The following is a 14,524-nucleotide window of genomic DNA, read 5'->3' as shown; positions in this document are numbered from 1 at the left end:
ATATTGCAAAGCAATGGGAAAATTTCTCTTTAATTTAACTGGAGCGTATCTTGTTGCAACAGTTGGCCAAGTCCATTTGCCTCTCCTCTAGAGGGTGATGTTCGATTTACTCAAGAAGCTCCCAAAATTTCTCCAGAAGTGACCCTCAGGATTTTCCAGAGACTAAATCTGACTAAAGAGGAGCTCAAGTAGTTATGGAGTACGTATCAGCTTCTGCATATATGTTCCCTTCGTGGAAGGAAGTATTGATCTTGTGTTTGTGAATATCAAGTAGGCAAATGGCAGCATAACTTAGTGTTGCAGTATGGGTGAGACCTGAAAGTGTAATCTTTGAAATACTGTTGCCCATTCTCATATTTGAGCATTTCCAGCTTTAGAAAGCCAGAAGTCACATAGGAGAGTTCCACAATGAGTACCCTGAAAAAAAAATAGGAGGCTGTTTTATTGATGAGTAGAATTCCAATTGAGAGCAGATAATACACTAATACAGAGTGACTTTGATCAAAGCTCAGGCTTTGCATCTGGAGTCTTTTAAAGTGACATGATGCCTTAATAAATTAAGGAAACTGTGATTCTTCTTCCCTATCCACTCTTCACTTCATGCTCTTTGCAAACTCCTCTCCCTTCTTGATAGAAGCTTTCAGCTCAGCCATGGCCTCAGCTATCATCTTTTCTTCATATGGAGAGATCTTGCCAATACCTAGATTCTTCTCAATTCCATTTTTCTGACAGGGAAGAAGGGTTTTAGGGTTACACAATCACTGCATTCTTTAGCAAGGAATAGCTTTCATATCTGTGTCTAGTTAGAGGGTTAAACTTGGGTTTAAAAAACAATTGGTATATCTGTGAGAGTCTCAAAGCAGTTCATACATAGCTACTATATTTCAATATGAATTTCCTACCCCCTAGTCAGGATGGGGGAAGAATGTATCCTGTGTAATTTTAGGACTGAGTCATTCCTAGAAGAGGAGCTCAGAGATCAGCTCCTTTGGTGCTTTCACCTCTTCCCCTCAAGTGTGGTGTTTTTTTCCTAAAGCCACACACTAGTCCAAGGACATGAAATTTACTCTGCAGGAAGAAGACTATCATACATTTTCACCAGTGACTTCCAATGAATTTTCAAATCTACTTCAAAGTTACCCTTCTAGCTTTCTAGAGCCCACAGAGTTTAGAGACTACCATCCTGAATCTGACCTCCCAGCCCACTTATTTCAATGCAGTCTTTGCTTCTGTCTACTCAGGGTGAGTATGATACCCCAACACTGTCCGTAAGTAATTCCTTCTCTCAGGGACTGAAGCTCACCTTTGTTTTTGTTGCCTCAAAAGCTTCTCTTTACATAGTCCACATAAAATAAATTGCATTACTGTGTTTTAATGACACTACAAAACTCTTATGTCACTTCCAAAGGCCACAGCACAATCCTTAACCCAGCATCTGTACTGGCCATCAAACTGCAATTCCCGGACACCAGAAGAAGTTTGAAAGCCTCAGTGTGACTTCCACACACACAAGTTAATGTGTAAAGGATTTTTTTTTAGTAGATTAAGTGAAGGTGACCAAACAGCTGGGCTTTTATTGATGTTTTGAAAGCTCTTCATAAATGGAGACACTACAACCTCCTACATAGAGTGACTAGGAACTAAAAGTTCAGGCCGAGACACTGATTTAAAATAGAGGACCTGGTTACCCAGTCAATTCAAATGCAGAACTAAGGACAGGAAGCAACTGATACATGAAGTTTGCATTTGCCTGAGCAAATAAGTTACTAAAATAGCCAAGCCCTTCTCATATTTAGTTATGTTGAAACACCAGGAGTGCAAAAGCTATTGCAGATTTGTTTAAAATATTCCATAGTCCTTGACATTTTTAATGAGAAATTAAAATAGCTTCATGAGTTAGGCCACTGCCCGTTCTAAAAAAACATTACAATATGATTATTAGAAGCCTGAACCAAGTATCCAAAGTGTTAAAATGCATTCTGAGCAAGTGTTGCAGAATTAGATTGCTTGGCTAATGCAACATCCTTCCTGCTTAATAAAGTACAATTTATTACATTAAACATGCCAGTTAAAAGCATCGCCATCCAAGATACATACCCCAAGTAGCAAAGGTGTGGAGAAGTATGGGCACTCTGTTTCTTCCGATCTAACAAAGGAACATTCAATAACCCCTTCCTTTCCATTCATTGCATCCAGGACAGAAAAGACAAACCTGGCACCAGCATATGCCATAGATAAGGTGGCAGATCCTGTGCAAACAGGAGTCAGAACAAAAATATTAGAGATCCTAGTGGTATGGACTTATACACTTGTTATTTAAATTTTACGCCCAATTGAGAAGTTAGTACTAGTGTAGGAAGGAAACTGGTTTATAGTCTCTGCCATTTGAATAACAGTGGCACATTTTGGGCTAGGTGGCTGCCACAATATCTTCTGAGCTTGTGATTATGTATTTTAAATACTTCAGAAGCATCAGAACTTGTCCCCACCACACCAAGGGCATCTTTTATTTTAAAAAGGTTACATTGGGGGGGAGGGGTGTTGCCTTTTACTGCACTATCTATCAAAAAGAGGAGAATAATTTTTCCTTTGTGAAGTTCCTCGGCTTGTTTTTTCACATTTGCACTAGCTGGTCCTTACTCCCCCCTGTGCTGCAATGAGATAAGCAAGTTTTCTGTTTTGTTTTTTTTAAATAAAAAATGAAGAGCTGTATAGCCGAAGGGAGCAGGAAAGGACAAGAGTTGTGCTTAACTGTTCATATTTAACAGTGCACTCGTCAAGTGCAAGGGATGTCATAGCATAAGATCAAAAGCCCTGAACCTAACACCAAACAATAACTTTTGGCCACTAGCATGCCATTTTAGTGGTAAGTGTTTGACGACTTTAATTTGCTGGTGAAGAGGGTTGTTGCACAATAATAGATTCTATACAGTAGGTCACTCGGAACTGGTCAAACAATTAAGATTCAGAACAGTTTCCAAAAACAAACCTGCTCCTGCTTTAGCTTTCACAACTTCAGTACCAGCCTCCTGAATTCTGCCTGTAAGTGTCTCCAATTGATCCTGAGGGAACTCCACTTTTGGTGTACACTAAAATGGAAAGTGTATCAGTTATCAGTAAATCTCAACATCCATTTATGATCATTATAATGCTTTAGAGGCCTAAATACCCACACAGTATTTTTTATAATTTTTATGGCAATTTTCATCAGAGCACAGTCAAAATGCTTTAAAAATGTTAATATGCAACATCCAAAGCAGGCAGACAAGTATCCCCAATTTCAGACATAGGCAGAGCCATTATGCGGCCTGATCCAGTTGCCATCAGAGCCAACAGAGAAACTCTCACTGATTATAAATAGAGCTAGATCACACCAAGTGATTCGCCCAAGGTCAAATTGCTGCTTAGTGGTAGAACTAGGCAGAGAACCCGGGAGACCCATCTTGCAGCCTCTTTCACCAGACAGACTCCCTCCGAGTAATGGGCACAGTAGGCTTTTGACTTCTCAAAGCTATACGCTAATGGTTTCCACACCTCTAGCACAGGGGATTACATCAAGGAAAGGTCTCTGGATACACACTGCTGAAAACCTTGTCTGCTGCTGGTGTTTACAAGGATTTTGAACACTTAAAGTCCTCTGTTCCATTACAGACATCATCCACACCAACTGTTGACAAATGTGCTCCCCGCACTGCTAAAATCTTTACCAGTCATTGTGGCCACCCACCTTTACTACATCGAACTCAAGATCCCTGACCTTCCCTTCCTAACGCTATATAATCACGCTCCTCACTTACACCTGAGCATAATTCTTCCCATTCTCAGCCCTCTCTCCTTACTGTTCCCATCATGTCTTTTTACCACTCATCTATCATGCGTCTCCTATCCTTTCAACAACCCACTTCCAGGGTTCCTTCCTTCCTGTTTCTCAAAGGCTTGTGTTTCAGGCACAGGACTGGGAGTCAGATGTGGGTTTTCGACTCATTTCTGCCCGAAGACTCCCCATACAACCCTAGGCCACTCATTTAATTTCTGTGCTTCAGTTACTGACATTTCTCAGAGGTGGATGCAGCTTAATTCATTTCCGGTTGTGAAGTGTACACATAATCTAGTGAATGTCACAGAAATGCAAATACTAATGATCTCTCCCAGCTCTCTTCCCTAAGAGGATGTGCCATGGTCTTGTCTATCAGACTAAAAGCTCCTTGAGGAAAAAGGTCTACTCTCAAATGCCACATAAGTTTATGGCGCTTTAAAAGTCAAAGGAATTTAGGTTTAGGACTTTGGAAGTGTGCAGAATGAATTTCCAATCGTACAACACAGTCCCTTGTGAATGAGTACACACAGACGGCTGGAAAGAGATATCAGCAACAGCATTTCAGATTAACACTAATGCAATACTGAATGGGAGCAGGGAAGTCAGAACATTTCCATACATTGAGTATTTATTGTAACATACCTGAGAGATCAGAGGGATGATAGTTTTCCCTGCATGGCCACCAATAACGGGAACATTTACTCGAGCTGGATCTAAGCCCTGCAGGAAAAGTCATGGCTTTAGTAATTATTTTTTAAAAGCATCTGGGCAAGAAAACCAGTATGCCTTTAGAAACATTGTGCCCTGGACATTTAATCAGACATCTGCAATGTAATGCTACATGGTGCAGAATAATGGAAACAGTTTGAAGTCTAGTCACATTCTGAAGAATGAATTAAAACCACATCATAGCAATCTGCTTGTTATCCCAGTGACCTTACTCTCATTAGGCTTTCATAAATGAACTGAAAGGCCAGCACTACAAACTCCACCTGGCGTACGAAAGTCAAGCTGTTCTTCCACGAGAACATCCTGCAACAAGTCTGTTGCTCAGTGGGGCACGTTAGAAACCAGCTCACCCTTCCACAGTTGCATTGGACTCTTGCAGTAGCAGGAGTAAAAACGCCAGTCAATAAGGTAAACATGTGGCTCAGACTCTCAAGGTGCAGCTATGAAATTCTCTTCCGAGTACAACTGCACCATGAAGAACAGAGACCCTGTCCTCAGACTATCCAAAGACTGGAAATATCAAATCATATCCCCCTCATCCTCCAGTTCTTCGGGAATCCGAGACCACTTGGCTCTGTTCACTCATGATTTATGACAAAGAGCGTTGCTAACATCAATGATAAAGGTTCACAGTGACAAATCAATCGAAGCAGGAAGATTACAACCTACCTTAAGTTCAGCCACAAAAGTATTTGCTCTGACAATGTCCAGTGTGGTAACACCAAAGATTCTGTTGGGATTATAAACCCCATGCTTCTTAAAAATTTCAGAGGTTATTGGGATGGTAGAATTTACCTATAATTGAGAAGCACGTAGGCATGCATTACCACTCTAATACTTTAATAGCTATTTATCAAGTTTTAACAGGTTTACAAACCCTTACCATGTAAATATCAAACAAAACAATCATTACAAAACTGAGCTTTTGTTTAGAGACAATTATAATATAATCAGATCTCACTAACAGGGTACAGAGTGAACCTCTTTACAATACCTCTGATGTCATTTTTACTGTACTATCACAATTTTTAATACAAAAGCAAGCTGCCAGTAGTGCTCAAATACCTCTGTACACACTAGTGTGCGGTTTTCCTGTGTTAAATGCATTCAGCAAACAACAATTTATTCAAAATCTTTGTCAATAACTAAACTGAAGAGCAGAACTCAGACTGGCTGAAATAATACTTCATCAGGCCTGGCTCAAGACATTCACTGGTTCATTCATGTTATGAAGGGCTGAATGTTAAAGAACCAAAGCCTCTAAAGCAGACTAATTTACTGGTAAATATATAAATCCTGTGTAGCTGTCTCTTGTGGGTGTACTCCGTATTTGCTTGCTTAGGGCCTCTATACCATTTTATACCTATGGAACTGGTCATATTCACATGACTTAAACATGAACTTGGAAATCTAGTTCTAGCCAATTTGTTTTCAGTCATGACAAGATTGGAAAATATATTAATAAGGATGGTACAACATGAATTCTTGGCTTGTTAATACAGTCAGTTAACTAACGTTGCTAGTCCCTTAGCTTCTCTCCACTATGTATCCAGAGTCTCCCAGACAATGTTTACCGGGTTAGCAATAATGCAGATCATGGCTTCTGGACAGTGCTTGGCACAAGCAGTCGTCAAATTCGCAACAATGGTAGCGTTGGTATTGAACAGGTCATCACGGGTCATACCTGGGAATCAACAATTTGAATATCATTCCAGACGTTGGCCAAGTTGTTCCCATTACAGTGGTCAGGAACGTGAGCATGCGCTACTCAATCATAACACCAGGAAAGATCAGTGTTGTGCCAGACCCCACCGAATTCCTGCCTACTTCTGCTGGCTGGAGACTCTCCACTTCCGAGAAGGCAATTCATGTCCTACAAGGCTAGTGTCAAGGTTATCCCTTACAACTAGCTTAAGCTAGTAAGAGACTTAGGTCAACATAGCCACACTGGTCAGGGGTGTGAAAGGTCCACATTCCTGATCGATGTAGCTATGCCAGCCTAACTCCTAACAGATTGCTTGGAGAGATGGCGTTCCTACAGCAATGGAAAATCCATTCTACTGGTGCAGGTTGTGTCTACACTACAGGGTTACGTTAGCATAGCTATGACAGTGTAGTTCTTCTTGTAGTATCCACAGTGTAGACATTCAAAACTTCTCACTCCTGAAATATGCTTGACTACCTACTGGCCTTGGGAGCAGGTGCCCCAGGTCCTAACCCAGGTGATATAGACAGCAACCTAATGTATTACTATCACCACATCAATCTGGACAAATACCAGTCAGGGCACTCATTCAAAGAAGAGTGCACAATGTAGGGGCAGGTGCACAGTTTTTACCCCATTGTATGCATCCGGGTACTTAAAAGTCCCTTATCACTGTAGTATCTTGTCATTAACAGTCAAATAGAGATACTCTGCTCATTGTATGGGTGCCACAGCCCTCTTTGTGAAGGCCAAAAGTATAACTAGGTTAAAAAAATAATTAGTAAGTTCCAGGAAGATGGCTAATAGGTCCATCAATGGCTAAGATGGTAACGGAACGAAACCCTATGCTCTGGGTGCCCCTAATCCTCTGACTGCCAGAAGCTAGGACTGGACAACAGGGGATGGATCACTCAATTGCCCCATTCTTTTCATTCCCTCCAAAGCATCTGGCACTGGCCACTGTCAGAAGACAGGATAATTGGCTACATGGACCATTGATCTGACCCAGCATGGCCATTCTTATGTTCTTCCACACTACTGGTTACGTTCCTAACAATAGTTTAAGAACAAGATTTGGAGTCAAGAAGTCTGGGTTTATATAGCAGAGCTGTGAATAGACTCCCTGTATGACTTTAGAAAAAACAAACACACCACACCCACAACCCCAAACACCAACAAAGAAAAGGCAATTTCCACTCATTTGTAAAATTCAGGTAATACATCACAAGGGGTTTGTGAACTTCATTAATATTTGTACAGTTCTCAGATCCCCGAAGGGACAGTACTATAAAAGTGCCAGTACTACATTAATTTTTATGCTTCCAAGACTGGTCTCTAGTCCCAGTTACCAGCAGGATAAAATGAAGTTTTGTCCCTGGAACGTCCATCAGTACTATTTCAGCATGAAGCCTTATGGGCTTTTCTGTGATGCTCATAACTCTAGCATGAGTGCCTCATATATTCAATAATTCATTAAATACTTGTCTACCTTGCAGGTGTGTACCTCCCTTTTACAGATGAGGAACTTGGAAACAGATTGTCTAATGTCTCACAGGAATTCTATGGCACAGCCAGAAACAGACCCCAAATGTCAGAGTCCATCCAGTGCTCTAAGCCCAAGCTGATCTTCTGAGGGACTTGAAGTATTGGTGTAGCATTTCCGGCCTTACCACAATAATCCAAACATTTTAGAGGGCTACGTTCAATAAAATTAAGACCTACCTGGTTTTCTAGGGACTCCTGCAGGAATAACTACAACTTCACAGCCCTTCAAACAGTCTGGCAACTGCTCAGATCCAATAAAACCTACAATGGAAGATCCAGGTAACTATACATTTCACTGTTCCAGTGAAAGATTAAACTGTCCAAATCAAATTTAGTAGTGTATGAAACTGTGTGTTTAAGGATATCCATGTTAATTTTTAATGTAGCCTTCGCCTTCTTCAATATTAATTTCATCCTTAGAATGAGAATGGCTGAATTTTACTAGAGGGACTCAATCTAATATGCAAATACCTCTGTCCTCAGAAGAAATGTTTGTAATTATATTCCATGAATCAAAACAAATCCCTATGCCTCCTATCAAGCAGTAAGCAAAACTTTCTCCTTTGATAACAAACTCTATAAATGAAATGGAAACCAGAAGAGTAAATATATCGTAAAAGCGAAAGTTTAGATAGAATTTTTCTTTGAGAGTGCCTGTACCAAGCCACACCGTTGGGAGATTCATTCTAGGAGTGTAGATTCAGACAGGCTCTCTCAAAGAGCTACACTATGGTAACTATTTTCTTACAAAGTTCTGAGTTTATCGACACAAGAAAATACAGCTGCTAGCTAAGTTCTATGATCAAATTTCTCTGTTTTTACTGAATTTATTCTGGTAGCCAGTGTGAACTTTCACACTAATCAGAAACAGTTTTTCAGTGGACAAAAAGTAGGTAAAGATGTTCTATCTTAGCAGCAGCTGATCTATTTAACTAAATCTTGTTCTGAGAAGTTATTTGGAGAAATAAGCTATTTCCAGTTTTAGATTCAAGTTAACAGGAATGTAATTATTTATAAAAGACAAGTAGTTCCCCACATCAAAATTATATATATATATAGTGTAATATTGGTGTGTATCCTACACATAACACATAGGAAGAATCATTTCAATCTAGGACCTCTGTGTGCACAGTAATATGCCTCAGATAATTAATAATGACTTACAATACCTTTGACATTGGCTCTTGTCTCAATGTGGCTGAGGTCAGCTGCAACGCCAGGGGTGTGAGCAATATCATACAGGTTGAGGTTGCTCACTAAGGGGCTATTCTTCAGTAGAAGGGAAAGAGGTTGGCCAATCCCTCCAGAGGCACCAAGCACTGCCACTTTAGCATTGCTCTGAGGAGAAAAGAAAGAAGGACACAGATTTTTTTTAGTAGTTACTCAGTAATGGCTTTGGAGCCTTCATCACACTTAGTTTGCTTCTGATTTTTGAAGAGCTCTATTTGTCTCAGCTGAGTTTTGTTTTTAAAACAGACAGCGGGCAAACTGGATTCAAAACTAAACTCTTGTGGAAGAGATAATTTCTTGAAGGGAGTATCAGTAGCAAGTCTTAGGAGAGATAAGAAACATTTAAAAGATGCATGCTTCTTCAAAGCTGGATTCTTTTCAGTAAGGAAAAGGTACTCAAACAATTGTCTCTCAATTTGGAAAATTTTCCCCCATGACAAATGCCATCCAGAACTCTGCTAGGAGCAGGACCCTACCAAATTCACGGCCATGAAAAACACATCATGGACCGTGAAATCTGGTTTTGTGTGTGCTTTTACCCTATACTGTACAAATTTGATGGGAGAAGACCAACTTTTCTCAAATTGGGGGCCCTGATCCAAAAGGAAGTTGCAGTGGGGTTGCAAAGTTATTGAAGGAGGGTCACAGTATTGCTACCCTTACTTCTGCGCTGCGTTCGGAGCTGGGCAGCTGGAGAGCAGCGGCTGTTGGCCAGGCACCCAGCTCTGAAGGCAGCGCCCCGCCAGAAGCAGGGCAGAAGGATGGCGATACCATACCAACCCACTCTTACTTCTGTGCTGCTGCTGCCAGAGGCTCTGCCTTCAGAGCTGGGCTCCCAGCCAGCAGCCGACACACTCCAGCTGCCCAGCTCTGAAGGCAGTTCTGCTGCCAGCAGCAGTGCAGAAGTAAGGGTAGCAGTACTGCAACCCCCTCTACAATAACCTTGTGACACACACACACACACCCCTCCTTTTTGGGTCAGGACCCCTATAATTACAACACCCTGAAATTTCACATTTAAATACCTGAAATCATGACATTTATGATTTTTAAAATCTTATGGCCATGAAATTGACCAAAATGGACCGTGAACTTGGTAGGGCCCTAGCTATGGGTCTACCTTCTGATTTATTAGGGATACAGAATTCTGTGGCTATTCCAGTTTTAGTTGCCAATACTAGAAGAAAGAATCTGCTTTCCTCCTAAGCTAGCTGAGTGAGTGACCATGCTGCAGGCTGCTCCAGCTACTTATTGGATTAGCAGCTGATGAGCTGTATCTTGAGCTGCTGCATCTCCATTACATTACCAGCTCCAGTGTTAGCAGCACTTGGGCTTCAACCCCCACTCCATAACAGGCCAGATAGCTCTAGCTTAAAGCACCATGATCAAGCTAGATGTGTTTGTGGACAGGAGTTGCGTTAGGGGCAAATCTTGAGTTACAGTTCAAACTAACAATGCAGTGAAGAAAAATCCTGGGATGTGGCAGCTAAATTCCTGTGTTTTCAAATAAGCTTTGCATCACTTTTGCCATTGGAGTAGCAGGAACCACTTAACTGCAGTGTTAAAATGGTATAGTCCGGTGAATCATTATGAAGCCTCTATCCTCTACAATAGATCGCTAGTTGATGAAACCCAACTCACGTAACTAAACTGCCATCTGACAGCACTAGATCAGGATGAAGACACACTGGGAAAGCAGTGAGAGAGAACACCCGTACTGCCTTGCTGTACCGTCTTCTGTGACCAGAGGACCTTTACTATGCCTGATTGACAATTTTGAGCCTTTAACAAGCAGTACATGAACACACAAAGGTATGCTCCTAACCAGCAATCAGGTTGCATGGGTTAGCATAAAAGCTGAGTGCAAGTCTTTGGATAAGATTTCCTGAATGAGTGTGCTTAGCACTACTGCTTGAAAATGGAAATATGAAAAATATAGAAGATACTAATTTTAGCAGTTAGCTTTTGCCATGCAGAACTCTGCTCTTGGTTCCTGATTAAGAAGTCTATCCACTTTGATTGCAGAGAGTGAATATTCATTAATACTTATTGTTTATACTAGGTTACCTGCTGCATTTTTCAGAGGTAGTTTCTGACTCATATAAGGGTTGCCGAAAATGAAGTTTTGCATTCTCACCTCTGCACTGCCTCATGTGCATATTTTTAGAAGGAAGATTAAATGTAGTTGAAGTTTAATAGAAGAAAGTTTATTTACTGAGAGTTATATTGCTAAGGTACATTGGAATCAGTGCCCCTTTAAAATGAATGTACTGACTCAGGACATAAATCATATAGCTTTAATTACTAATGTTTAAAGCTGGGATTTTCAAATGGGCCTAAAGGAATTGGGATCCCAAATCCCATTAAGAATCAATGGGAACTGGGCACCTAAACTCTTCAGTCCCTTTGAAAAATCTGTTTAAGTGGCTCTATCTTTAAAGGGAGAAGACTATATCACTGACACAAAACAGTCATTAGACTGTTTTTCAAAAAGTGGATTCACTTTGGCAGTAATCCAACCTGCTTGTTATTGAAGTAAAATACTGCATAAATGCTCTCTCCCGCAAAGATCAAAAACTAGAAATGGTCATAAGCAGTGTATTGCTATGAAGTGACCAATGAACCTCAAGTCTGTATTATTTGAAATCACACTTAGGGGAAGAAGTCTTGTAAATCTCTTAAATGACTTGAAGTCATGAGAAAATTGATAGGCAGTGAGTTGATTTCTAAGTATGATATTTGAATGTTTCTATTATTAACCCCCCTTTACACAATCACCTTTATATTCCTCTTGCAATTATGACACAGTCCTCTTAAATGACCACTTTACCACTGAGAAATTATTTACTTAAGATAGAAGGCAACTGGACTCTGGTATGGGGGGGAAGGCTGGAGTTCTATTTAAATCAATTTATTCATGTAATCAGCAGTCTCCACCCTTAATTCCCATCACTATTTTGAAACAATTAGATGCTTATGTTCAGGAAAGGATGGAAGTAATCAATACCAATCTACCTCTCAACTCCATTAAATGTTGTCAATACTCAATTGCCACAGACCTGCTGATTACTAGCTACATCTGATCAATGAGAGTCCACTTCCGTCCTGATCAAAAGTGAATAACCAAAGGGATAGAGAAGCAGAATTGTATGTTTATTTTTGGCCCAGTGTCACAAAATTAATACCTTCAACTATTTATGTTGCTGGACACCTAAAGATGCCCAATATGTCCTATCTTTTACTCCAGTATTTCAGGGTTTCTGACCCACTTCTAATCTGCTTTGTTCTTTGTAGTAACTATTTAACATGAGATCCAACTTAAATAAGTTAATACTTGGTTGCAGTGTTGTTGAAGCCATGCTGGTCCCAGAATATTAGAAAGACAAGGTGGGTGAGGTAATATCTTTTACTGGAGCAACTTCTGTTGGTGAAAGAGAAGCTTTCGAGCCATACAGAGCTTTATTGCACCACAGTTGGTCCAATAAAAGGTATTAACTCATCCACCTTGTTTCTCAAGTTAATACTTGTCATTTAAACATAAGTATTAAATTTTACAAGCAAAGTAACACCGTAACTGTCTACATATGCCATTAGCAGAGTAGAGTTATATTGAAAAGACTCCATTTTAACACATCTGATTTATCTCCCGGGAGGCAGGTGGGACAGTACACACTTGAGGTAAGCTCGACATATGATAAGAATGGGAGAAAAGCAACAAGTAAAGAACGCGTGGGAAGGACAGCAGAAACGGATGAGCAGGACCAAAGGGATGATGGAAAGGGTCAAGAGACATTTGAAGAGAAAAAGCCCGAAGTCTAAAACCTACAAACTCACGCCATGGGGCCACAAGGCGTGGGGGAGAATCGCTGGCACCTGCGACCCCGTGTAAAGGGGAAGAAGGGTGGAGAAGCGAGTGATGTGTCTGGAGGGAGCGTGGCCCCGCAATCAGGGCTCAGATGTGTTGTGTGACCTTGGGGAAGTCACACCCCGGGCTGCGCCTCGATTCCCCCATTGGGAGAGGGGAGGGGGCTGCCTCCAGCCAGCGCTCCCCGGTGCCCAGGCGGGGCTGCCTGGCCGAGGAGGGAGACTCGTAGCAAAAGCTGGTGAAAGGCGCCGCGCGGGAACCCCCCCTTCACTCCAAGCAGTCGGGTCCGGGGAGGGATCCAGAGACTCCCCTTGCACACAGCAAAGCGCAGCCCGCCCGGCAGCGCCAGGCCCGCACCCCCCGGCGGCACGCGGGGGGGGGGGAGGCCCCGCTCCCCAGCCCGTGTGCGGGCAGAGCCGGGGCCCGGGGAGGAGGCCCCGCGGCCGCAGCCCGTGTGCGGGCAGAGCCGGGGCCCGGGAGGGGAGGCCCTGCTCCCAGCCCGTGTGCGGGCAGAGCCGGGACCCGGGGGCAGGCAGGCCCGCTCCCAGCCCGTGTGCGGGCAGAGCCGGGGCGCGGGGGCAGGCCCGCTCCCAGCCCGTGTGCGGGCAGAGCCGGGGCCGGGGGGGGAGGCCCTGCCCCAGCCCGTGTGCGGGCAGAGCCGGGGCCCGGGGGGGCAGGCAGGCCTGCCCCAGCCCGTGTGCGGGCAGAGCCGGGGCCCGGGGGCAGGCCCCGCGCCCCAGCCCGGGTGCGGGCAGAGCCGGGGCGCGGGGGAGGCCCTCCCCAGCCCGTGTGCGGGCAGAGCCGGGGCCGGGGGGCAGGCCCGCTCCCCAGCCCGTGTGCGGGCAGAGCCGGGGCCCGGGGGGGGGCAGGCAGGCCCCGCTCCCCAGCCCGTGTGCGGGCAGAGCCGGGGCCCGGGAAGGGGGGGGGCGGGGCCCGCTCCCCCGCCCGGCCGGTACCTGCGCCGAGGTGGCGATCCCCCTGCGGAGCGCGGCGGCGGCGGGGCCGCTGAGGCGGGCGAGCAGCATGACGGGCCCGGCGGGACGGTGACTCCAACGACCTCCACCACAGGCAGCGCGCAGCCAACCCCGCGAGATCGGCACCGCGAGATTTCGCGCTCCGCTGCGCTCCCGGGCCGAGAACGCGCCCACCAAAGGATCGCGAGAGTTGGGCAAGGGGCGGTCCCAACTGACGTCAGCCCTGGTTACGGCCGAGCGTCGCTGCGTAGCAACCAGGAGGTGAGACGGGAACGGGCCCGGGCCCAGGGCTTTGAAGGCCCCTCCCTGAGCTACCGCGATCTTGACCGTCATGATGGGTATCACAGGGGGCACAGCTGCAGGTGCCACGGGTGCCATGGCAACAGGCCTCCATGGGTGCCATGGCAACAAATGTCATAGGTGACATGGCAACTGATGCCACAGGTGTCATGGTAATAACTCTCCATAGGTGCCATGGCAACAAATGCCACGGGTGTGATAGGTGCCATGGCAACTGATGCCATAGCAACAGACACCCTGAGTACCACGGCTACAGACTCTGGAAGTGGCATTGAACGGAGTAGGAGAACCTGTGCAAGCTGCAAAGGTGACGTTTGATGTGGAGTTCCGGAGCCCCAGCCTTTGTCTGGATCACTTAC

General features: G+C 44.1%; 2 protein-coding genes across 6 annotated transcripts in view; one reads left to right on the top strand and one right to left on the bottom strand.

Annotated features, from left to right (window-relative positions):
* Positions 1-413: 413 nt before the first annotated feature.
* On the bottom strand, positions 414-14,219 carry MDH2 (malate dehydrogenase 2). The gene is made up of 9 exons (XM_039507698.1): positions 13,848-14,219; positions 8,966-9,134; positions 7,974-8,057; positions 6,121-6,230; positions 5,216-5,341; positions 4,460-4,537; positions 2,990-3,089; positions 2,098-2,249; positions 414-725 (listed from the first exon to the last, which is right to left on the bottom strand). Exons 1-9 carry the CDS (start codon positions 14,196-14,198, stop codon positions 594-596), a joined length of 1,302 nt encoding a protein of 433 aa, XP_039363632.1. The 5' UTR covers positions 14,199-14,219; the 3' UTR covers positions 414-593.
* The window catches only part of STYXL1 (serine/threonine/tyrosine interacting like 1), a 29,520-nt gene continuing 29,050 nt past the window's right edge, over positions 14,055-14,524 (top strand). For 3 of the 5 annotated variants that reach the window (XM_039507703.1, XM_039507704.1, XM_039507705.1), the window contains exon 1: positions 14,137-14,472. In XM_039507703.1, the coding sequence (XP_039363637.1) occupies positions 14,340-14,472 (133 nt within the window). In that variant the 5' untranslated portion in view covers positions 14,137-14,339. The other 2 variants (XM_039507706.1, XM_039507707.1) reach the window with 2 other exon arrangements.

This window comes from Mauremys reevesii, linkage group 20 (genome assembly GCF_016161935.1).
Source record: "Mauremys reevesii isolate NIE-2019 linkage group 20, ASM1616193v1, whole genome shotgun sequence".
NCBI classification, from domain to species: Eukaryota; Metazoa; Chordata; order Testudines; family Geoemydidae; genus Mauremys; species Mauremys reevesii.
Note: the sequence above shows the minus strand (reverse complement) of the source record. Positions and strands in the feature narration are given on the sequence as shown.